The sequence below is a fragment of the Myotis nattereri genome (assembly GCF_964212035.1).
Source record: "Myotis nattereri genome assembly, chromosome: 4".
NCBI classification, from domain to species: Eukaryota; Metazoa; Chordata; class Mammalia; order Chiroptera; family Vespertilionidae; genus Myotis; species Myotis nattereri.
The window spans coordinates 66,845,244-66,871,577 of record NC_138079.1 but is presented as its reverse complement, the minus strand read 5'-3'; the positions used below and the strand labels follow the sequence as shown (position 1 = coordinate 66,871,577).

Genomic DNA, 26,334 nt, shown 5'->3' with positions numbered 1-26,334 from the left:
CCTCATGGCCTATCTTTGCTGTAATTGCTGGAGTGACGCTGGGTTGTTCAGCGGGTACAATGGCAAGTTAGCATAATGAAGTGTCCTGGCTAAGAACAAAAGGTGGATGGCTGAATATTTTATTAATATTCCAAAGATTTTACATTAAAACATGTCTTGAATTTTTTTTTCTATGCCCCTATCATAATAAGGATATTTTTTCTCAAGGAGTTTGTACTATTATGAAACCATCACCTTCAATGTCATTATAATATTCTTCAAGGTGCTTGAAATTCATTAATATCTCAAGGGATATTGCTGATCACTGTTACCTTAGTCCTAATATGTAGTATCAGAAATAACAAGATATAAATAATTGAGTAGAATTTCATCTAATAAGTATATTTAAAGTTCATCTCTTCAAAAACAGCATTTTAATTACATTCAAATTGTACTCATTTTATATAGGTATCAACAAAGTCATCATTTCCACAGGGGCTAGATATTAGAAAACAGATAAAAATGAAACAAGTTTTATTTTTCAAAAGTCCTCAACTTCCAAATTTAGAACACCAGGAACTGCTAAATATACACCTAAACAAAATGTAAACATTATCAGAGGAACACAAGTTGCTCTAATAGGAAAAAAACTGTAATACACATACAGTGAAACATAATTCACATAGATTCAATTTATAGGTATGTCTCAAAGTATAAAATAAATTTTAAAAACCAAATATCTACAAATACAGGCCAAAATCACAGATGACATTCTAAACTAATATATTAATATATAATGCTTTCCCAGAGGAAGTAGAAGGGTTCTCAAGATTTTATGTTGACCTATAAATTTTCACTTCTTTGTTCTCAAATACAGAAGCAGATGACTCAGAGTTCTTGTCTTTAAATTAATTTCCTGTTGGTGGTGTTATCTAGAAATGACCCAAATGTATCATGACAAGTGCTACCAACCTGTTCTATTTAGAGCTCAGTGACCAAGACATTTCATTCTTTTTTACCTGTACCTCTATTTCCCTTCAAAAAGCTTCTTAGGAAACTTTATAGATAGTGGCGGTAAAGAGTTGAAACCAAATAATTCTGAATTGGCAAAGAAGTAGATAGTTGGCACTCACACAGTTTTATAAAAAAAATCACCACCATCACCACCCTAATTTATTAAACCATTAAGTGCAAAAAAAGAAATAAATCATCCAAAACATAGCAGGATAAAAAGTACTGGAAAATGAATAGAAGGCATTTAGAACTGTGATGCTTATGGGCTTCAGTTTGGAAGACATACAGCAAACAAGTTATCACTACCTGTTAAACTACTTGTATAATTTGTTTAAATTTCTAACTTGTCTAAATCAAGTTGCCCTAGACAAAACAAAAAGGTCATAATTACTGTGCTCATGTAAGTTGTAATATGGGAGGAAGAATGGGGTAAGGCACCCATCAGGTTAAAAGAGGCAGAACCAGCAAGAAAACTAAGCACTGAATTCAACCTGAGGAATGTTGCCTTTCTTCAGACTTTCCTGCATTACATAACTGCAGAAAAAGAGTACCCCTCCTTTTTTTCTTAATGTATCTTAGGCTAAAAATGACAGAATAAATAGTCGTTAATTAGCACACACTATTTTTTAAAAGAAACATTTTTTAATCTGGTTGTTTGCTTGTTGGCTTTTTAATCATAAATCTTAAGAGTTGACTCTTCTAAAATGGTGCACAGATGTACTGATATATTCAGGCCTTTCTTAAAAGTAAACAACTTAAATAGGGGGCATCTGTAATAGTGTTAACAATAAAAAGTAAACAAACTTACTTTGCATTAAAAAAATAATCAATATGAACTATAATTCAGTGTTTTAAACAAATGAACACTCAACTTCAAATTAAGTATATTTAAAATAACTGCTGTTTTGTCAAATAATGAAACTACTATGTTTTATTCAATTAGAAACTTACAATTAATAAACATTACATAATCATTCTATATTATCACTATTAAAATTATCATTATCTCTTTTATATGAAGATGGTGGTTCTAAAGCAATACTCTAAACCAGAAAAGCCCATCTAAGTTTTTGGAAGTCAGTGCATTCTGTAACTAAGTGCTCTTGAAAGGTTGAAAGATAAAGAGATAAGTAATCTGAAAGATATCCTTAATGACCACAAATATTGCCAGTACTCAAAGTCAAGAATGGTATAACTCGAGTGTCAATCAGTTGTCGTTTTTTCTCCTGATGGAAGGCGTTCCCATAACTGTAGCAACTGTTCCCCAATCTGAGGTTCTAGTTCCTAGATAAATCAAAAGTCAGAATAAACATTAAAATAACTGGACTGAATTTTATAATCACCAATACCTACACTGATAAAAATGTAAGAAAATCACTGTAAATTTTATTTTTCTACCAGCACATACTAAAATTATATGGAATACATTGCTCTAATTCTTTGCTTTAGGATTTATGAAGCATTTAAGACTGTAGTTAACCTGCAAATATCGCAACTATTTGTGACAACTTGATGAGAGACTTCCATGGAGTTCTGTTAGAATTTTTTTTTTTTTTGTATCTGGAAATAATGAATTTTGTTTCTAATGGATATTTAGCAAAAGCATTCAGCTTGACCTATAAAACATAGCATATTAGATATTTCCAGTGTTTTTTTCCAAGAGACTAGCTTAGATGACTATATAATAATCTTATCTTAGGTATTAGACTTATTTCAAAATCACTATTTAGGATAAAAATAAAAATATTCTTATATAACTGAAAAGAATGTTATTTACAGTCCTCTTGTGACAGGATGTGCTTTTAAAAAGAATCCACTCTTCATGTGGTAATCTGAAGTGAGTCACACTGGTTCAAATAAATTATTAGCTGTGTGACCTTAGGCAAAACTAATTTCTCTGAATCTATTTTATCCTACATAAAATTGGGCTAATAATTCATTGTGTGCATTAAATTACCTCATATTACAGTTAGCACAGTAATCCATATGTATGTTAATTCCCATCACCCTAGCTAGTTTAAAATGTATGTCATGAAGACAAGGTAAAACATAATAGAAATAAAACAAGCCACAAAAATATAAAAAGGTTATTTTTTTACATTACACAATTAGTTAAAGTCTTAATGGAGTTTAGATATTGTTGTTAACCTTAGATTTTAGTAAAATTACAATACTTCAGAATTACACTCAGTTTTGATCATATCTTAGGACAGTGATGGCGAACCTATGACACGCGTGTCAGAGGTGACACGTGAACTCATTTTTTTGGTTGATTTTTCTTGGTTAAATGGCATTTAAATATATAAAATAAATATCAAAAATATAAGTCTTTGTTTCACTATGGTTGCAAATATCAAAAAATTTCTATATGTGACACGGCACCAGAGTTAAGTTACGGTTTTTCAAAATGCTGACACGCCGAGCTCAAAAGGTTCGCCATCACTATCTTAGGAGGATAACAGGAGTCTCCAAAAAGGAACTTAGGAAATATTTTATATATGCAATGACAGAAAGAAGTCAAATTTACAAAATGTTAAAAAAGCAATGAGCTCTATAAGAGATATTTTGCAAGAAGGCTTGTACTAGCTCCTTTACAAATCTGAACCACTATTTTCCATGTGCATGTGGAAAATAGGATATATATTCTTACAATGGCTCCTCAAACAAATCACTAAATAACAGCAAAACAAAATAAAAAGAAAAGTAGAAGAAAAATATTAAATGCCATTGTATACCTGCCCATCTCTGCTTATCTGGACTTTCTTGTTATCATTCCAAGGATTGAGCAAATGGTGTGCAAACTGAAAGGGAAGACTTTCTTTTCGTATCCACTCCACCTTAAATACTCCTCCTAGTCCAGCTGAGCCCCAATCCTGGCTCTTCTCCTTTCCTATCTCAGATGACATCCTAGAAAATCCCTGTGGATAAAATGAGGTGGAAGGATAAAAGTGAATTCAATTTATCTGAGAAAGCTATGAGGGTTTTTTTAAGGGGAAAAATATAATATAAAAGTAATACATAGCTAACAAAAAAGGGGGGGGGACATCTGTAATACTTTCAACAATAAAGATCAATTAAAAAATAAGCTACTTATTAAGTGTTTTTATTAAAAAAATATATAAGCAAATTTTATAGGAAAGACCAATTCCAGCCTTCTAACATAATTTCAGATATGACAGATATTTTCTAAATAATATTTCAATAGTTCTAAACCCACATTTATACCATAATAAATGGGTACAATCTAACCTCTATGCTTTTATTTCCAAAAATTATATTATCAAATTCATTATTTTATAAATTCAGATATATGAGTTAAGACACACACTCAGTTTCTTGATTGTCAATACTAACTTCCTTGACCTTTTTAAATAAACATTTTACCAAAAATTCAAGATTCTCATTGTTTTTAATCTACCCCAGAAATGGTAAATCTACAGTTGTCTTCAGAAGCAGAAATTGTTTATCTGGAGAGGTTCTGGTAAGATAAGGCAAAAACAAAGGGATCCCTATTTATCATGCCCTTGAGGAGGTGCAATGTATTTCTCATTCTAAGACAAAATTGCATTCCGATGTAATACAAAGCCAGGGGTTTTTGTTGTTGTTGTTTGTTTTTTATCTCTATGGTCTAACCTGCAGCCAGAAGAACCCTTACTGCTTCAGGATGGCTCACCTGGAAATGTCCAGATCCTTGAACAGAAAAAACCAAGTAAACCATGCTGCTTTCCCAAAAGGCTCGATTTAGCTTCCGCTCATTACTAGGGGTTGTAGACCAAATACCCTTCTGTTGAGAAATTTCAAGGTTTCTCAAATTGCTACTCTTCATTATGAAGTATCGAATAGGCATGTTTGGTCTTGGTGAAGGAGATTTTGACCCCTATAAAAGAATGCATAAATTCTTGAAAGGTAATTTGACCTTTCGGAATCAATAGGCTCCATTAAATAACATCATCATGAACATATAAACCAAAATAGTTTACCAAATATTCAACAAATGCGAACAGCTCTGTCATTCATTCCTGAAAAACTACACAAGGCTCAATCAAAATGAGGTTAAAGAGCCCAAACCCAGTACTCAGTTTCAGAGCATTGAAAATCCCTTATCAAGAAAGGATTCTGGATTACCAACTTTGATTTATACTCCAAATGTACTTCCAGAAAATATTTTAATAAACTTCAGAGTCTGAAAACAAAACAAATACTGCTCCAGCTTATTGCCAGGATACAGTTTCCAGGTAACAGTGCAAGGAAACAAACAGAAACCAGTGGTCTTGCTGAAATGCAGAGACAGACCAGGCAACTAGTATTTGCATGGCAGTGAACTAGACCAAAGGAAGTTGCACAGAAAGTGAGCTCATGGGAAACTGCAGAGGATTCCCACAGTTTTTGGTTAAGTGCTGACCTGCACACAAGAAAGAAAAAATGACTTGAGGCCTGGAAAAGACCCAAAGGAAGGAAGTACACCTGATAATTCTGAGCACTCACACATATGGCTGAGAATACTTCCTGTTATCACCAACCAAAATAGAAATAATTTGGACTAATAATGGGTCATTAGTCCACAGAAACATCACACCTTAGTATCAGAACTAAATCAGTACCAGATAAAAACTGCTCTGGAACCACCCTAGCACTGCTTACTAGCAAATCCTGAAAAGATTAAATTGATTGCCACTAACATAACTGTATACCAAAAGGATATCTAACACTATTTAAAGGAATACAACAAAAATCATGTAGCCAAACAAAATTATAAGGAATGCAAAGGAACAGAAGAATATGATCCATAACTGGAAAATAAATTAATCACTAGGAACAGACTCAGATGATGCAATTAGGAGATAAGAATATTAAGGCAGTTATGATAAATATGCTTACTATCTTCAAGAAGGTAAAGGAAACATGAACATGATGAGAGGAGAAATGGAAGGTATTTTTTAAAGACCCAAAGGATGCTCTGGAGATGAACTTATAGTATCTGAAGTGAAAAATACACTAGAAAGAATGCATAATAGATTAGACATTACAAATAAAAATACAAGTGACCTAATTAAAGATACAGCAATAGAAACCTCTCAAATGAAGCAGAGAGAAAATAACTGAAATATAATTATCAGAGCATCAGTGACCTGTGGGAAAATATCAAGTAGCCTTAGATTTGTATATCCAGGATACCAGAAAGGAGAAGTGAGAGGTGAAATATAAAATATAAGTGAAGAGCCCTGGCCAGGGTTGCTCAGCGGTTAGAGCATCAGCCCACGCACTGAAGGATCACAGGTTCAATTCCTGGTCAAGGGCATGTACCTGGGTTGCAGGTTCAATCCCCACATGAGTTAGGGCATGTGTGGGAGGCAACCAATTGATGTGTCTTTCTCACATCATTGTTTCTCACTCTCCCTCTCCCTCTCTCCTATTCTCTCAAAAAAAGCAATGGAAAAAATATCCTCAGGTAAGGATTAACAACAAAAAAAGTGAGAAAGTAAAGGTCTTACATTTCCCAAAATTGATGGAAACTATAAATACACAGAATGAAGAAGAAACAGAAGGAAAACTAGACCAAATCATTATCAAAATCAAACTGCTAAAAACAAGTGGTAAAGAGAAAATCTTAATAAAAACAGCTAGAGGACCCAGGTGAGTGACTCGGCTGAGTGTCATGTCACCCTGTACACCAAAAATGTTACAGGTTCACGAGAACACAACATACAGTACAACAAATAACCCTAGTCAAATACTTACTCAGGTACTAACAACACAAGAAAGTAGAACTAAATATATTTTAACATTAGAAACCATTCATTTTATAAATTCTTTAAAAGATACATAGTTCTCAATTCCCCATCAAAATTTCCTATCTTCCTAGTTCCATCCTGTTTTGTTTTATACTATATCCATTGAGTTGATAAAATCAATTAACAAAAAAATCCTTTTCAATTCTAAAATTATAAACCAAAGTTAAGATAATCTTCTTATTTGTTTTAACAACAAAAAAAAGAAGTTCTAAAGAAATAGAAAGGAAATAATGAACTACTTAGCTACATGCCATCAGTGAATGATCTGTTAGTTTTAAAACACACCAACATGGTAATAACTAGAAAAAATTGGCAAAAAAAAGAAACAAAAAATTTACTCAAGGTGTCTCAAGTTTGCCAGCTTCAATATATATCTAGAACAGAGCCCACAATTAGTAACTGAAAATAATTGGTTTATGATTTTAAATACGTAATATTCAATGTGCTACAAATGTATTCCTTGCTACATCAACTTTTAGATACTCTACCTTTCCTGAGGATGGAGGAGAAGGGCTAGCACAAGGACTTGGGTAATCTTCTGTAGATTTTGCAGAAGCTTGATCTGGTCGGTCATCAGTGCTTCGTTTAGGATGTAAAATTCCTCTATCTTTGTACTTCTGAGGTGGATGTAGTGCTGGAGATGGAGATTTCATCAATACTCTTGAGTGAGAAGGAAGAAGCAAAGGCGACCCATTATATGTAAGTTCATAATACAAAGCAAATGCCATTTTAAATCAAAGTTTCAAAGACATCATAGTTGATAGGACATTTTTTAAAAGGGAATTTCATTCTTCTATTACATTTGGTAGTTAAGAAACAGTTGGACTATTATGGTACAGTTTACAAAAACAAATATACAAAAACATATTTTTAAGACAATCTACAAAAGTCTTTAACTTAATATTAAAAATTACCCAAGTATTATTCCCCTTACCAAATCCCTATCCTCCTTTATGATGGTATAGGAGAGAACTTAACAATTATATTTTATATTGACATTTAATGTCTTTAACATTATAAAATTATTAAACTACATCTAAGCCAATGGCCTTTACAAGAATATCACCCACTCCACTTCCCTTCCACCTCTACAACATATCTTAGAGCCAAGTAAAATAGATATAAAAAGCATACTAAAATAGTAAGGTAAAGTGGAAATAATGCTGGACTAGAGTCAGGATAAAAGATTTCTAGGACAGTACTAAATTTATAACTAACTAGGTATATGATCCTGGGCAAGTCTTTTAATTTATGAGCTTAAAAAGTATATATTTGTGGAACAACCAGACATTTAAAAATAAACTGAGTACTTCCTAAAATCATGCAATATCCACCTATAGAATATTCTCGCCCAAATACTGGATCTAATCAAGCACTGAGAGCTAACTACCAGTTTACATGAACTACTTAAGATATAGCAATAAATAATGCCAGGAGAAATGAAAAGACAAATCCAGAATATGGTACAGTAAGTACTCAGTGTCATCAACAAGTTCTGTGACTTTAAGCAAAATGATGTATAATGAACCAATTTTACCATAGGCTAATTGACATAAACAAGAGTTAAGTTACTATGTCATCTCATCAACATTATAATGAAACACTTTGAATGAAATGATGTTATTCAAGGACCTGCTGTACATCTCACAGTACCACTGACCTAGTTTCTTCAAAAAGGCCAACTAAGGAACTGCTCTGATCACAAGGGACTCAAGAAACACAACACCCTGGTACAATGCATAAGTCCTCCCTGGATGCTAATTCAAATAAATCTATAGAGAACTGGGGAAATTATCATTTCATTGAAATTGATAATTGGATTTTGATTATGTAGGAAAAAATGCCTGTTATATTAAGAGATGCATAGTTAAATGTGGAAGGGTAAAATGACAGGATGTATGGTATTTATTTTGAAATATGTAAACAAAAACGAAAGCAAAAGGAAAAAATATTTGGCTACAAACATGTAGGTGAAATCTTGGTTATTATTGAATCAGGGCTATGGAGTTCATTATAGTATTTCATTTACTTTGCTGTGTTTCACAATATTTATAATGAATAAATTTAAAGCAGAAAAGGGTAAGTGTTCAATAATCCACAAGCTTCCACAGAGTCTTTGCAAGTCCTGCCTACAAGACAAGTTGAAATAGCTTATGCCCACAATTTTTTCCATTTCTATAAATATCTTAGAAGGATCGTTTCTTTCACAAATGAAATAAAATAGCTAAAACTTAAAGATATTAATAAAATGTGATGTATGCATATATGAATCATTAACAACTTGATTAGAAGTACAAAAATTAAATTTTCAAAGATTTTTTTCCTCTCATAACCGAAGTTCAATGACTTTTTTAGTTACAACTTCTAACATTCCATCATTCTTACCCTGGTACCTAACTGACCTGAAAATTAGCTGACAGAACTTAATGAAGGCAAAATCTTATTAAAGTAAAAATGATATTTTCAATAGAATTAAATACCTATTTTTGTGGTTTTCAAGTTGATGTTTTACTCTGAGCCTTATTTTAGCTTTTTTCTCATGTTTATTTGGTTTCCCCAAAACATTTCATTCAAGTAGAAATAAAGTATTCCTGTAAACCAGCGGTTCTCAACCTGTGGGTCGCGACCCCTTTGGCGGTCGAACGACCCTTTCACAGGGGTCGTCTAAGACCATCGGAAAACACATATATAATTACATATTGTTTTTGTGATTAATCACTATGCTTTAATTATGTTCAATTTGTAACAATGAAATTGGGGGTCACCACATGAGGAACTGTATTAAAGGGTCGCGGCATTAGGAAGGTTGAGAACCACTGTGGCGTAAACCATTCCACCTAAATTTTCATTTAGGAGGAACAAAGAGTTCTGATATAGAACTCACTTATAGCTCATTTTTTCTTATGTAAATCTTTTGCCATTAAATTACTATTTGAAAATGATAAGAAAAAAACATTAGTTTGGCTTTGGGATGGGACATGGGCAATTTCTAGTATTTTAATAGTTTCTTAAACTATTCTTAAATATTTTCAATTCAAAATATGATTTTAGGTAAAAACTTTATAGGATAGAGGATATTATAAGGCTGAGGTGCAGAATGTACAAAGCTTCAAATGTAGAGTTGAAGAGTTAATTGAAAATATAAGCAGCCCAGGCCAGTATGCAGTTGGTTGGAGCATTGTCCCATATATTGAAAGGTGTGGATGTACCTGGGGCACATACCTAGATTTCAGGTTCAATCCCTGGTTGGGTGCATACTGAAGGCAACCAATCAATGTTCTCTCTCACAATGATAATTCATTCTTTCTTTTCTTTTTTCTTTCTTCTTTCTTCTCTCTCTCTCTCTCTCTCTCTCTCTCTCTCTCTCTCTCTCTCTCTCTCTTTCCTTTCTTTTCTTTTCTTCCTTCTTTCTTTCTTTCTTTCTTTCTTTCTTTCTTTCTTTCTTTTCTTTCTTTCTTTCTTTCTTTCTTTCTCTTTCCTTCCTTCCTTCCTTCCTTCCTTCCTTCCTTCCTTCCTTCCTTCCTTCCTTCCTTCCTTTCCTTTTTCTTTCTTTCTTCCTTCCTTCCTTCCTTCCTTCCTTCCTTCCTTCCTTCCTTCCTTTTTTCTTTCTTTCTTTCTTTTCTTTCTCTCTCCCCCCCCCCCCACCTGTCCTCTCTCTCTAAAAATAAATCAATAAGCATATCCTCAGGTGAGGATTTTTTTTAAAAGAAAGAAAATGTAAGCAAACAGAATATGTGACTATTTTTATATTTATCAAAGGATATTTATTATATTAAAAATAAATGAAATTCACTGACAAAAAGTGTTTTTATTGAAAACATTTATCTAATCTACATCTTGCTGTCCTAGAGTGAAAACTCTAACTATAAATAATTTTTCTCTAAGAAGTAATCCCACAAAGATAACTTCTCTCTTCAAAAATAAATCTTCCTAAGAGTCCTCATTCTATTCTTCACCAAGATACATCAATTCTAGGCATAATCCATTAATTCTACAAAAAGTCCTATTGTTCAATAGGTAGGAGAATGAAAAATGTCAGGCTACAACTTGTAAGAAAAGGAAATGCTTGATCCTGGTATCACAAGGTGGGGGGGGGAGGGGGGTGAACTTATAAGACAATCAGTTTCTAAGTATAACTAATTACACTTTATAATTCTGATTTTCTTCTGTATTTCCAAATTTTATCAAATGAATATGTATTACTTCATAAAGGAAAAAGGAAGTTTTTATCCAAAAAAATGTGTGCAACTGTTAGTATGTGAATATAGGTACACACATAATACATATGCGTTTATACATACATACACACACACACACACACACACACACACACACACACACAGAGTTCTCTGTGAATCTAACAGGTTTTTTATAATTCAAGAAGAGCTTTCTTACTGTTGACAATCATATAATAAATAAAAATGTCACATCCAATTGCTAAATGCCAGAAAGGTGTAGGAATAATAAGACCACATTAAAATATCTATGGAGATGTATGTGCACATTCTAAATATTTACTGTTCAAGTAAGCTTTTAGAATAATCTTTTCAAAAAAGTGGGGGATGTCTAAGTAGAATATATGGTTTTTACTATTCTTTTGTTTAGGAGGGTCTACATCAGAAAGGTTCAGCTGTGCACAATGTGTGGTTTTCTTGGCAACTGGCTAAATTATTCCTAAAACTGGATATCTGAAGAACTTGGAAACCAATAAATATTATTCCTCTTTCACTGAAGTCTGAACTAATAAAGCCTTTATGCTTCTGTGAAATATGCAAAATTTGATCAAAAGAAGGTAATGAAATCCCCATCTGACCCTTGAACATCACATATCTTTTGTTTCCATTGTTTCTATTTTCAGTTTTTTACCAGTGAAATCATATTCTTACTACAGAGACTTTCCAATATTGCCAAAACTAGCATCACGGGCAAAATGTTGTCTTTGTTATCAACAAGGTAAGAAAATTTTTTCTAATAATAAAAAGAAACATATTTGATTCTATTAAATGTTTATAAGAAATAGTTCTGAATCATGCCCAATGATTCATTATAACCACTATCATATCCTATATAATAAAAACCTAATATGCTAAGTGTCTGACCATTCGACTGTTCGACCAGTCACTATGACGTGCACCGACCACCAGAGGGAAGACGCTCCAACCAGTAGGTTAGCTGGCTGCTGGGGTCCAGTCACTCGGGACTGGACGAGACAGGCCAGACATGCCCTACAGCCCTCCCGTGGTCCTTCCCTGGCCCCGATTGTACACCTGTGTGGTCCCTCAGCCTGGCCTGCACCCTCTCGCAATCCAGGACCCCTCGGGGGATGTCAGAGAGCCAGTTTCAGCCAAGTCCCCACAGGCCAGGCTGAGGGACCCCAGCGGTGCACAAATCCGTGCACTGGGCCTCTCGTTATATCATAATATATTTTTGGATAAATAATTCAAGAAGAGTTTTCTTACTATTGACAATCATATAATAAAAATGTCACATCCAATTGCTAAATGACAGAAAGAATGAAAGAATTTGATTAAATTGAAACAAATTTTGTCACAATAAATTTATTTACTTATTATATGCCTCTCAATAAAATGTAAATTCTCTGAAGGAAGAGGTCTATTTTGTTTTGTACATTGCTCTATCCCTCATACCAAGAACAACAGGCATTGAATGTATCACTGAATGAATAGATGGTTTTTCTGTAGGAATACTAGTCAGCAATATTGATATCTAGGTAATACTTGTGGGTTGTTCTTTTAAATGGCTATAGCCATCACTTCTTGCTGTAGGGTACCTACGAAAGATGCCACTTGACATACATTAACTAAAATGTAAAATAAAAAATGTTGCTATCTTCTCAACAGACCCTAAATTTGTGAATTCTTAAAAATAAACATTGAGTTTTTCTGAAAAAAAAAAAAAATTTCTTATTAAATAACTCACATACCAGTAGCCTAAAATCCTTCATATTATCTTAAAACTCATAAGAATTACTAGGGGCCTGGTGCACGGATTCATGCACATTGAAAAAAAAATAATTAGAATATTTTAATATTTAATATTGGATTTTGTATTCCACATAGTCCATGTACCATATTTGATTTTACAGTCTGAAAAAGTTGAGGACACTGGTCTTCATTCGGAATTTTTGCCTTAACTATATGGTCAATGTCATGTCCCATTCATAATTTGGATTCACTATCTAATATCAATAATACGTGAGCATGAGGCAGTCCATGTTTCTGAAATTCGGTGACATGAATTTTAGCTGTAGCATTGCCAAATAAATCAAATTTACATATATCATTTAAAAAGAGCATTCAGTTTAATATTAAAAACACTGACTACCAAGTCAGGTCTGTTTTCAACTTTTTGCCAGCACTGTAAATTATTTGTAATACCTACCCATTTGGGGTTGCATGTCATGGTTATAAAAAAATCAGGCTTGCCATACTTCGTTACAATTGCAATAGCATCCTGATATCGCTGCTGCATATTTCTGGGAGTACCCCCAAAAGACGATGGAAGTATTATCATTTTACCAATCAGCACATTGTGATTTTCAGATCTAGATGTGAGATGATCCATCAAACCACTATATTTTTCAACTCTCAACTTATATTGGTTTGCTTTAATGAAATTTATCCGATTTGCTTCCATTTTTTAATATGAATTGACAATATAGTGTTGAGCTAATTTTCCTGCATTTAAAATAGGATTGAACGTGTCCCACATGGAGAGATGAAATCCATAATACTGCATTTGTGTGCCTCATGTCCTTACATTTTGTCTGGTATTATTGTTGATTACACTGTCGTCTCTGAGTCTTAATGCAATATCTGTTCCCCAGCCTTTTTCACCATGTGGAAAAAGAATAGGATACGTCATTGCATCTAATGTAGAAAACAGGATACTGATTTATTTTAGTGGCATTCGTATTATTGGGATCTGGTTTACAATGAATGAACAGGTCCCTTTCAAAGGGAGGTTCTCCATCTTCATTTCTAAATATGACAGCAACCTCAGTTACATGGGGAGAATTATATCTACCCAGATCACTATTACGATTATATTTAATTGCCTGTGTTACTTCCGTGGGAGCAATACATTTTGCTGCTGCTTCAGATTGGGCTTCCTTTTCTACCTCATGTATCTTGTATGATTTTGTTGATTTGTTTATTTCATGCATGAGGTTGTTGATATTGATCATGAGTCTTTCTGAGCAACCATGGTTTTCTGGCATTGCTAATCTTTTACTTGTCGCTTCGGCCGTGTCTAAAACATAGAGTTGAACAAACTTCTGAGAAACACCATCTGAAGGATGTAAAGTTCCAGTACGGTGATAAACTTGACTGTGTATTCTAAAACAGTATGGCCCATATCCTGATGATGAAGTGATATTTGCACCCATTGAAGCAAAAGCAAAAGAACTATTTATGGAATGAATATTTTCCATAAAATTTTTACTATCAGAATCTTCGTTTATCATTAATTTTTTAAAATATGCCGGGTATTCTGGAAACTTATATCATTTGGACAGACTTTACCTTTGCTGCAACATCGAGTAAATTTTTCATCAGATGGTTTTCCATTGGAGAAATTTAGTGATAGGCAAAACTGACATGTAACAGTCATTTCACCACAACTATGTTCGATAATTGCATCCTCATTTACTTAATTTTTGCTGTGAAGGCAGTTCCTACCAGTATTGGTAGTATTTGTCAATGACAGTTTTTCAGACATATTCTGTCAATGATGATGCTTTCTTTCGGCCGCAGAGGTACATTGTGCCAATAGTTGGTCTTCAGACATATTCTAGTGACGACGCCAGCTTCTTTCGGCTACAGAGGTACAATTGGGGCTGGCCGGCCGGGGAGGGACCACGGGAGATTGGCCTGCCTAGAAGGGACCGCAGGAGGGCTTCAGGGCATGTCTGGCCCTGTCTCGCCCCGGCAGCCCCAGCTTGCATCCCCAGCCTTGCAACCCCAGCTTGCGCCCCCAGCCTCACAGCCCCGCAGCCCTGCCTGGCACCCCACCTTGGCCTGGCACTGCCTGCTCACCTGCTTCACCATCCCACCACGGTCCCGCTCTCGTTGGGGCCTATCGGGGCTGGCAGTGCCTCCACTGCCGCCCGCTGCTGGCGCCGTGTTGCCAACACCTGCCAAGTACCACACCATCCCCTGGTGGTCAGCGCATGTCATAGCAAGCGATTGAACTCCCTGTCGAACTCCCAAAGGGACAATTTGCATATTAGGCATTTATATAGAGGTTTTAAAAGGAAAAATCTCTTCCCATTTTACTGTGACATTTCTGTGTTCCTTACATGATAACAATGTAACTTCTAAATATTATAAAAGCACATAATTCCATAATAAATAACTTTTCCTGGAGAAAATGTCTCCTATTTCAAGCCATTAATTTACCTTTCTGCAGTAGTAGACTCATCAGGAAATTCAGTATCTGCTGAACTTTTCCTACTATTATTTGACCTCCAAGATGATGCCAAAGGAAGTTCTTCTGAAGACATAGGCCTTGGCCTTTGTCCAATTCCAGATGGTTGTTGTAAACCTGCAGACTGTTCTTCAGTGCTTAAAGCAGCTATAATTGCTCTAATGGTTGCTTCATCAACTTGAGACCACGGTTTAGATGGAGCTCTCATTCGGCGTAAAAATAAGCTGTGCCACTTCTGTCTGAGCTGCAGCAATAAACTGGCGGCCTACAATAAAATAGTTTCTTCAGTTCAAATATGCTTGCAAGCACCTATTTGTTTGTTAATTAAGGGTCTTTGAATGTTTCCAAAGAACAAGGTTTACATTTCATATAATTTACTACTACTTTCATTCTTTTTATTGCAAGAATGAAATAAAATTTCTTCTTTACCATATTTGAGGCACAAAATCAAATGAAACAGTTTATTGAGAGAGACAATATGTGGTAGAGTGTGATTAATATCTCAAAAGCAGAGTAAACAAACAAAAGCAGAGTAAAAAACAAAAGCAGAGTAAACAAACAAAAATACATTTAGTTCCATTCATTTTATTTTAGTGACTGTGGAACATCCAAATAATGATGTCCAGAAGGCAGCTGGATTCATATGTCCAGGGAAAGGCCTAAGCTAGATATAGACGTGGTAGTCATCAATGCATAAATGGTTAGAGGTAGTCTCTAGGAACTGTGCAGAGACAGTGAAAAAAGCAAAGCACAAAGTATTGGAGAACATCTAACATTTAAGGCACAAACACATAGAGAAGAGTCCGTGAAAGAACCTAAGAAGAAATGGCCTCTCTAGAAAAAAGAAGAATCAAGAAAGATTAATGTCACAGTATCTGGTGACAAAGAAATTGGGACAGGTGTGAGGAGGAAAAATGGGAAAGATAAAATTACAAAAAGAAGGTTATGGACAATACTGCCAAAAATGAGAAGAGGTCAAATTTGTCAAGGACAGCAGGCTGGTTTTGACAACATGGAGGACAATATTGTCCTCAGCAAGAACAATTTCAGTGAAGTGACAGGCTATTGGATATTCAAGTGAGACTATATACAGTAGGTTCAAATGATGAAAGAATCCTAAAAAGGTAAATCTAGCCCTTGTTGACTATTCACAGCTTAGCTGCCAAAACAAAACAAAACAAAAAGCTATAAAATGACCTTTAAAAGTGGAGATGAAATTAAGGGTAGGCTTTGTCAAGAAATATTTTTAATTTGAAAAGAAACATTCCTCTTTCCCAATTCAGAGATATGTGAAAAGAGAAATCAGAAAGGAATTGAGATCTTTCTCTTAGAAATAGTTAAAATAAAGGGATTTCTTGTGTACCCAATACTCAATATTTCATTATATACACAGAAATACTCAAAATATTACCATGCATAAATACTGATCTGCACCTACGTTTTTCAAATCCACTGTTGGATTAAACCCCAATGCAGCAGAGAATACCTGAGGGCCCAAAACTGAAAAAGAAGTTGTATTCTCTAATGCTAAGAACCCAATATTATAGATATAATTTTCATTATATTGTTTATCAGATCATACTAACTGGATCACACTACTAAAGAGCAACTTACCTCAGGCTCTAGTTTGAAATTGAGCCACTCATCAAGTTTCAAAGCTGCCAGATTAGCAGTAGTTCTATCTTCCATTTCACTATCACTACTATCATTAGGAATACCATCCGCTGTCGAAACAAATATTGAAAGAAAAATTTTCACTTTAACCATTTTATATTATAGCAAAAAGAATAAGCAAATATAGATTGACACACCACATTTACACAAATCCTCCTGATATACTAACAATTTGTGTGGGGAGTTCTCTAAACCCCATAGGTCACAAATTAAATCTCAATATTTAAAAGGAGGGGAAAAAAGGAATTGTAAAGACTACAATCTCTAATCACAAGGCAACAAAACAAAAAAGAAATTAAAAAATCCAAAAAAATATTTAAATAATAAGTAGATGGAGAAGAAAACTAAGAACATAAGGGAATAAAAACATTAAAAATAGTAAGGAAAAGAATGATATATTAGGGAAGACAAAATGTTATTAATAGTTAAAACTATAATCCAGTTCCTTAAAACCTAATAAGCAATCCTGATAAATTTAATAAAGGGAGAAAAAAGCACAAATCTAACCACAAAATCAAAACTGAGCATAAAATTGTAAAAATGGTTCAAAATGTGTTAAGCTTAAAAGAATTATAGAGTCTTGAAACCTTCAAGGAAAATTCATTTCTATAAAACAAATTGAAAGAATAAGTAATTACTAAAACTGAAAGAATAAGAAATAGAAAAACTCAGACTATTTAAGGAAGAAATTCAAGATGTCCTTAAAGAACAACAACAAAGAAATCCAGAACACCAAGTCTCTCAAACTTTCAAGAAATCAAATAATAGCCAGTTCCTTTAATGAGAGAATCTAAACCTAACCTTAAAACTGATAAAACCAAAAACCTAAAGATACTTAAATGTGCAAATGACCTACAAACTCTATGTAGGTCAGCCTCACTAATGAACATAAATATTACAATTTTAATAAGTGCTGGCAAAATATTTAGCATTGCAATAAATTACTCTTAGTCCAAGAAAGGTTTATTCTTGTAACAATATGATGGTAGTTCCATAAAAAAAATATACACCACATCAATAAATGAAACAAATTGATTGCATGAACAAGTGCTCAAAAGTTATTTAACAAATTCAACACATTTTTAAAACATTAAAAACAGAACAATTCTGCCTTAATTTAATGAATAAAATAATTTATTAAAACAAGAATTAACATTATAATCAATGGTACAACTTTAGAATTTAAACCTTTAAAATTAAAAAGGACAAAGTAGATCATTTAATGGTTTTCCAATATCATGAAAAAGAGATGAAAAAATAAATTTTGGCAACAAATTAAAATATTACCACCTGAAGGTAATATAACTTAAGAAATAGAGAATCCAAAGGATTAATAAGAGCTTAGTAAAGTAACCAAGTACATAAAATATACTCTTTGAGGTAGAGTTCTTATTAAGCAAGAACAACAGGCAAAGAAAAAGAAAACCTATTCACCATAATTCAAAAACAGAAACAAAACATCTTAAGAATCATCTTAAGAAATATATCCAACCTTTACAAAGTTACCAAAAAATTGCTAAATTTAATAGAAGATATAGCTAAATAGGAAGAATATATTAAATTTGCTGGAAGCAAACACTAAATTAAAATCACAAAAGAACTGTTTGGTGTCAAAAGGCTTATAAGAAGGTGACTACTCAATATTCATAAAAAAAAATAGGTAAGATTATCAAATAACTTAATAGAAAAGCAGCAAAGAGTTACGGGTAGATCCTCCACCAGATATTAGAGCTTATTAAAATACAAAACTATTGAATAATGTTATAATATAAAGGCAGAAATTTAAAGGGAAAGAAGACAGAGAGTTTTACCATGCCAAATGTAATATGAAATCAATATAAGCCTTCTAAAAGACAATACATAAGGATTATTTTGGTGCAGGTGAGGGGAAAGCACTTGGAAAAACATGAAATCTACATTTTAAACCAGAGTCAATGCAACATGGTTGAAAAAATTATCTTAAAAATCAAATCATAGCAAAAGAAGAAAAAACGGAGTACTTATCAGGTCCATGGAAGAATGAAACTTTTTCAGCTCTGAAGTGAGCAGTATAGAAAAAGATTATTCAATTTGAATCTATAGCAGTCAAAACACAGAACTAGAATGGCCAGAGTGGCTCAGTTGGTTGGGCATGGTCCTATGCACTGAAAAGTTGCCCGTTAGATTCCAAGTCAGGGCATATACCTGGGTTTCAGGCTCAATCCTGATTAGGACACTTAGAGAAAGCAACCAATCAAAGTTTTTCTCCCTCTTCCTTCCTCTCTCTCTAAGCATGTCTTCTGGTGAGGATTTAAAAAACAAAACAATACAAAAACACCACAGAACTCAAAATATATAAAACTAACAAAAATGGGTATTATATATGATAGAAAGAAGGCTAACAGCTTTAAATCATTATATATTATATAATGATTATATATGATAGAAAGAAGGCTAACAGCTTTAAATCATGAAACTGCAGGTCAAATTAAGAAAAACATCAGTTTTCAAACCTTATCCCATCCCACTCTCTCTTTGATCACTGTGTTTCCAATCACATACCTTTAGGTCAATTCCTAGATCATTGCTTAGTGCAGAATCTTGGCCCTTGCCAACTTCTTTATTATCTTCACATAGCTAGCTCCTTCTCATACTTTAGGTCTCAGCTTAAATCACGTCTCCTCAGAGAAATTTGTCTAGGGTTTCTTTCTAAAGTAGGTCATCCCTAAGGCAGTCTGCTTCATTTCTTTCATAGTACTATATAAAACACTTACTTTTTTGCTGTCTGTCTACCATCCACAACCATGTAAACTCCCAAGGACAGAAATAACTTGTCTATTTTGTTTTCTGTTACATCCTCAATACCTACCACAATACCTGACATATAGCAGTTATTCAAATAGTAAATATTTGCTGAGTCACCAAATAGGAAAAAATTAGAAACAATCAAGATGTCCAACTGTAAAGAAACATTTTAAATACAATATACCACTTTAATATGATAGAATATTTTGCAGCCATTAATATAAAATATTTCATGTTTTTTATATTCTATACAATCAAAACAGCAGAATATAAAATGATAGCATGGGTAAAATAATTTAAAATATGTATATATCTACAGAAAAATATATAATATTAAGTATGTTTACATAAGGGTAATAAGATATGGGTAACTATTATTTCCTTTAAACAAATACCTTTTATTTTTGTTAATCATTTAAATTCAGTGGAAGAGAAAAACAAACTTCCTATCAGCAAGATTAATAAAAAATGTACAAATCAAGTTATCTTAATTTCAAGAACAGTGGTATGCTTTAGTATTTTCTGGTTAGTCTTATATTAAAAGGGAGCTAATACTACATAAGTTTTTATAATTTCAAAATTTGTTTGGTTAAGCAAAAAGAAAAAAAATTTCATTTCAAATATATTTTTATTTCCTTCATAACACATTTACCTCGAAAGGATGAAGATTCCTGAAGAGCATTACTTGCCAACCTAGCTGGTCCACAGAATACCAATACAGTGACGGGTGTCACTGCTGAACAACATCTAATGTTAGCTATTCTATGGGCTCTGGTCATTTCATCATAAATAAGCCAGTCTGTGGGCAGTGCCTGAATTGCTGCAGCTTGACCATTGGCTGGAGGAATCTATTAGGAAAATAAATTAAAAAATTGTTAACTATGTTTATCACCTACTTTACTGGTAATAATTTTAAACTGTAAAACGTCCCTTAATAAAATGGGTGATGCATACCCAAACAAAAATTAAAGCAAGTCATTGCTCATGTAGTTTGTACAAAAGTTCTCATTACTTAACACATTAACTCTTTCAGCTCTAAGAGTCAATCAAAATTTTGTCCCAATACTGAATTATACACACATATATATATAATTAATTTCTTAAAGCAGGTCAGTATGTAGAACATTTTTCATTGATTTTTCAACCATCTAAATTAGATGAGTTTCACCTCAAGGCCTAAGAGCATTAAAAATGTTTTACCTTTTTATATTGAGGCTGACTGAGAACTGAAGTGGGATGAAACCGTACTTTTTTCTCCTTTGACCCTGTCAATACTAAATTCTCTCTGTCCACATGGACTAAATTAGGATACATGCCTGCCACCAATGCAGCTTTAACGACAGCCCAATTCTCGGAATTTGTGTTAACATCTCGAATGTCACCACCACCTCGTGCTCTAACAAAACCTAGAAAGAGGAAAAAACCACACCTACTTTTCCTATTGTTCACAACATACTTTTAAATTTGTGTGTTTTTTACAAAAAAATTGTAGAACCTATGTAAGTTTAATGATATTCAAATTCCACAATAATTAATAAAATCTAATTTAAAATATAGAATCAATGTTCTAAGAAAGTTTAAGTTTGCTCAGGCTAAAAAAAGAAGATTTATTGGGGGCTTAGAAACTTTTTAAAAGTTACACATTCTTGCCTGGCCAGCAGAGCTCAGTGGTTGAGCGATGACCTATGAACCAAGAGGTCACAGTTCGATTCCCAGTCAGGGCACATGCCTGGGTGGCGGGCTCAATCCCGTGTGGGGTGAGCAGGAGGCAGCTGATCAATGATTCTCTCTCATCACTGATGTTTCTCTCTCTCTCTCTCTCTCTCTCTCTCTCTCTCTCTCTCTCCTTCCTCTCTGAAGTCAATAAAAATATTTTTTTAAATTACACATTCTTGCAGTCAAGTTATTCATAAGCTGCTATCTGAAACACACTAAAACATAGCTGAAAACCTAAACCATTCTAATAATTCCAAAAGTACTTCATATTGTCCCATATTTGAGACAACTCTAAACCCTGTGGTTTATTTCTTATATTACTTTGGCACTTCAGCTCATCTATAAATCCAGACTCTGGTAGTCATCTTCTATTTTTTCAATGTATTATGCTACTCAAAAAGGAATTAGCAATTCTAAAATAAAATAGCTACATAAAAAAAAAAAAAAAAATCAGCCGAAACCAACTTGGCTCAGTGGATAGAGCGTTGGCCTGCGGACTGAAGGGTCCCAGGTTCGATTCCAGTCAGGGGCGTGTACCTTGGTTGCGGGCATATCCCCAGTGGGAGATGTGCAGGAGGCAGCTGATCGATGTTTCTCTCTCATCGATGTTTCTAACTCTCTATCTCTCTCCCTTCCTCTCTGTAAAAAATCAATAAAATATATTTAAAAAAAAAATCAAAATGCCTTCAAATGATTACTTGTTGCTTTATGTTCCAAAAATATGAAGGCCAGCACTTGTAACAAGCTAGTTAATTTTTTATAATTTATATTTCATAGAGCTAAATAACTGTTTATTAATAGTGATAAAATATAACTGTAATATTTAAACTGATCTTTACCAACAAATACATTTTAAAGTGTTCACTGCCAACAGTATCAAAAGGTATTCACACATTTCTCAATGACAATTCTGCAGTGTCAATTTTTCAACAAACAAAAGCTGAGGTCACATGGAAGTCTACAAAGCAGGTAATGAATATCACAAAAATGTGATAATGTCATAACAATAATATAAGATGGCATCAGTTAATACTAGAAATACTACGAGGTATTGGCAGGGTTCTCTCAGTGGTTTAAATAGGTTCTTTGTGTGAAAACATTACCTGATGCTCTCAGTTGACCGAGCAATTGAGTTCTCATGCCTATGATTATTTCCATTGTTGCTTGTGAAAGGAAATTCTTTTCACAAAAGGCTCGCTCCCACCCATCACTTCGTGCTTTCTGCCATGCCTATAAAAATATAATTATATAACATAATACATGTACCAGACACTTCTTAGGCAACAAAGTAACTGAAAACCACTACATTAACCACTCAAGGTCAATTCTTCTTCTTCTAATTATTTTATAAAATCTAAGACTTTATTTAAAAAAAAAAAGAATGTAGATGCAGAGAACAGACTGATACTTGCCAGCAAATGAGCAAAATGGGTAAAGGTGGTCAAAGACACAAACTGTCAGTTATAAACGAAGTTTAAACGCTGGGGATATAATGTATAGCATAGGGACTATAGTTGATAACACTATATTGCATATTTGGAAATAGCTAAGAGAGTAGAACTTTTTTAAAATAAACTTTATTTTAATGAGATATACTTGACATGTAACATATTAGTTTCAGGTGTACAACATAGTGATTCAATATTTGTATATATTGTATAATAATCTTCAGAATAAATCTAATTAACAGACTAGAGAGTAGATCTTAAAAGTTCTCATCACAAGAGAAAAAAATTATAACTGTTTGAAGATGGATGTTAACTAGATTGACTGTGATCATTCTGCAATATATACAAATATCTTATCATTATGCCGTACAACTGAAACTTATATGCCAATTATACCTCAATTGTTTAAAAAATAAATAATTTAACACTGGACTGGTGTGGCTTGGTTGGTTGATCATCATCCCATGCACCAAGAAGTGGCTGGTTCAATTCCTGGTCAGGACACATGCCCAAGTTACAGGCTCGATCCCCAGTAGGAGGCATGCAGGAGGCAACTGATTGATGTTTCTATCTCTCCCCCTCTCCCTTCCTCTCTCTGAAATCAATAAAAATATATTTAAAAGAAAAAAAAATTTTAAATTTAAATATAAAAAATAAAATCTAAGACTTTGTGATTTATCATTAAATTTATACTCAAATGCTAAGAAAGTCTTTTGAGTTTATAAAAATCTCAATGAGAGAACTAAGTATCAGGAAACCTAAATGAGCAGTTATGTAAAAATATTTACCTTTCAAATACAGGTGCTAATTGTCCTTCACAAAAGTATAGAGCAGTGATTCTCAACCTTCCTAATGCTGCAACCCTTTAATACAGTTCCTCATGTTGTGGTGACCCACAATTTCATTGTTACAAATTGAACATAACTAAAGCATAGTGATTCATCACAAGAACAATATGTAATTATATATGTGTTTTCCAATGGTCTTAGGCGACCCCTGTGAAAGGATCATCCAACCCCCAAAGGGGTCGCGACCCCCAGGTTGAGAACCGCTGGTATAGAGTCTTTAAAACTAAGCCATCATAATACATTTATATCTAAGAATCCACTATTCCTCCAAAAATAACCTCTGTATCAACCTCCTAATCAGTCTGAGAATGGAAAGTGGGATTTCTAGAAACTATCTATGTGCAATATAAAATAGCTCCTCTTTTAAAATGAGTTCTTTTGCTTTGAAATATAACCGATAGATCAAAGCAGTAATTTATCTATTCCCTCTTCTTTTCAAGGAGCTGGGGGAAAAGCAAAGAATAGACAGGAATTCTCCAAATCTTCCTCTAATTATTGTCACTCAACTGATCTGTGATAATACAAGATATCACAGACTCAGTTAAGAGCAATGCATTATCCATCCAATATAATAAAAGCCCAGCGACCAAAATGGCAGAATGACCAGAACAATCAGAGACCAGAATGGCTGTGGCCCCTCACTCTGACCAGCCCCGTGCCCCAGCAGTGACCCCCACCCCAATGCGGGGCCCCCATCAGGGCAGGGAAGCCGGCCCCCACCTGTGCACCGGGCCTCTATCCTATATAATAAAAAGGTAATATGCAAATTGACCCTAAGGGTGGAACGATCAGAACGACCGCTCAACCAGTCACTATGAGGTGCACTGACCACCTCTCGGTCCCTTTCCCTGGCCGGAAGTCTCTGATTGCCCATTGGCAAATGGGGAACCGGGGGTGAGTGGCAGGGGACACGTGTGGCGCCAGGCCAAGGCCCCTGCCCCACCGGTGAGCCTACACACAGAGGGTGACCCGCAGTGGGGGTGGGGCCAACAAGCAGGTGGGAATGGCCAACCTCTCAGTCCCTTCCCCTAGCTGTCAGGCTCCGATCGCTGATGGCAAACAGGAAACCAGGGGTGAGTGGCAGCAGAGGGCGGGGCCGGCTGCTGGCAGCTGGGGAAGATGGCCCTGATCACAGGCCAGGCCTCGGGACCGTACCAACGCACAATTTCGTGCACCAGGCCTCTAGCTGTTTAATAATGCTCACACAAAAGCAGCTTATAAATATTTTTGTAAATTCTATGTATTATAAGGAAATACTTGAAAAAAAGTATTTTCTGCTTAAACAAAAAAAAAATGCTTTTTTAATGTATAGGCATAGACTACATTCAAAAGAATTTAAGGATAAATAACATGTCTACCTTTTGAAGAAATAATGAAATTATCCCCTGCATCTGAATTTCTACATTATATATAATTTCCCTTCTTCAAAGGCTCACTTTCCTTATCTTTCCTTTCCCATTTAGCCCTTTCCTCATTTTTCACTACTATTATCTTAACTAGAGGCCTGGTGCACAAAATTCATGCACTGGGGGGGGGGGGGGTAGAATTCGGGGTGGGGGGGGTCCTTCAGCCCGTCCTGTGCCCTCTCGCAGTCCTGGAGCCCTGGGGGAATGTCCAACTGTGGCAGAGGCCAGAGAGGCTCCAGCCACCATCTCTGCGCTCACCAGCCGTGAGCCCAGCTTCTGGCTGAGCAGCGCTCCCCTGTGGGAGTGCACTGACCACCAGGGGGCAGCTCCTGCATTGAGCGTCTGCCTGTTGGTGGCTAGTGCATGTCATAGCGACTGGTAATTCTGCCATTCAATCGATTTGCATATTAGCCTTTTATTATATAGGATAGGTTTTAAGTGATTTTTTTATTTTGCTTTATAAAATTAAGTTCTTAGCATAGTGTCTTGATCATACAAAAAAAAGATGTACTCTAAAAAAAATAGACATTAAATTCAAGGTAAATTTCTTCTAAGCTTTGTTCTATATATTTCGAGTAACATTGAGTGTTAACTAAAATTTTAGAGCATTCCTTGCCCAAGATATAATTGAAAGATAAGAAACTTGAGTATTAAAAATAAATTCAAGTATAAATAAAAATAAGTATGTACACACCTACAATACACATATTCCTACAAAGATAAAATGAAAGAAAAAGGTAGAGAAAAACTGTGATAATGTTAACATTAACAGTAGGAAGATTTTTTTCTGGGAAATTCATAAAATGTGATGTTATAATGAAACAAAATTAATAGAATCATATCTATTTTTTAAATTTCTTACACTTGCTCCAGCAATGTGTTTCACCAGCAACATTTTCAGAAATAAAATAACAATGAGAGTACCTGGAATGCTCTGAGAAGTGCCATATGATCACTGAAAGTTCCAGCAGTGAAACGTTTCCTACAAAGCATAGCTGCGCGTTTTTGAGAGGCCTGAGTTGGCAAGACAAAAGGATCTCGATAGGCTAGTGTGCAGGCAATTGTAAGGATAGGGTCCAGACACTTTAAAACAACAGCACACAGGACCATTTTACCAAGATGTGGCTCTACTGGCAAGTCAGCCAAATGATATCCAAGTTCAGTGAGATCTTCCCATGCATCCATTGCATCTATTGTCTAAACAAAAGAATACAAAACAGAATTT

General features: G+C 34.4%; 1 protein-coding gene across 1 annotated transcript in view; it reads right to left on the bottom strand.

The window, feature by feature from the left end:
- Window positions 1-360: 360 nt before the first annotated feature.
- The window catches only part of YTHDC2 (YTH N6-methyladenosine RNA binding protein C2), a gene marked incomplete at its 5' end in the record, with an annotated part of 66,577 nt that continues 40,603 nt past the window's right edge, over window positions 361-26,334 (bottom strand). The window contains 10 exons of the mRNA XM_081089127.1: window positions 361-2,277; window positions 3,729-3,911; window positions 4,667-4,870; window positions 7,274-7,445; window positions 15,206-15,498; window positions 16,848-16,957; window positions 20,344-20,539; window positions 20,892-21,097; window positions 22,511-22,637; window positions 26,034-26,306. Coding sequence (XP_080945253.1) covers window positions 2,197-2,277; window positions 3,729-3,911; window positions 4,667-4,870; window positions 7,274-7,445; window positions 15,206-15,498; window positions 16,848-16,957; window positions 20,344-20,539; window positions 20,892-21,097; window positions 22,511-22,637; window positions 26,034-26,306 — 1,845 coding nt within the window. The 3' untranslated portion in view covers window positions 361-2,196. The remainder of the gene's footprint in view (window positions 2,278-3,728; window positions 3,912-4,666; window positions 4,871-7,273; window positions 7,446-15,205; window positions 15,499-16,847; window positions 16,958-20,343; window positions 20,540-20,891; window positions 21,098-22,510; window positions 22,638-26,033; window positions 26,307-26,334) is intronic.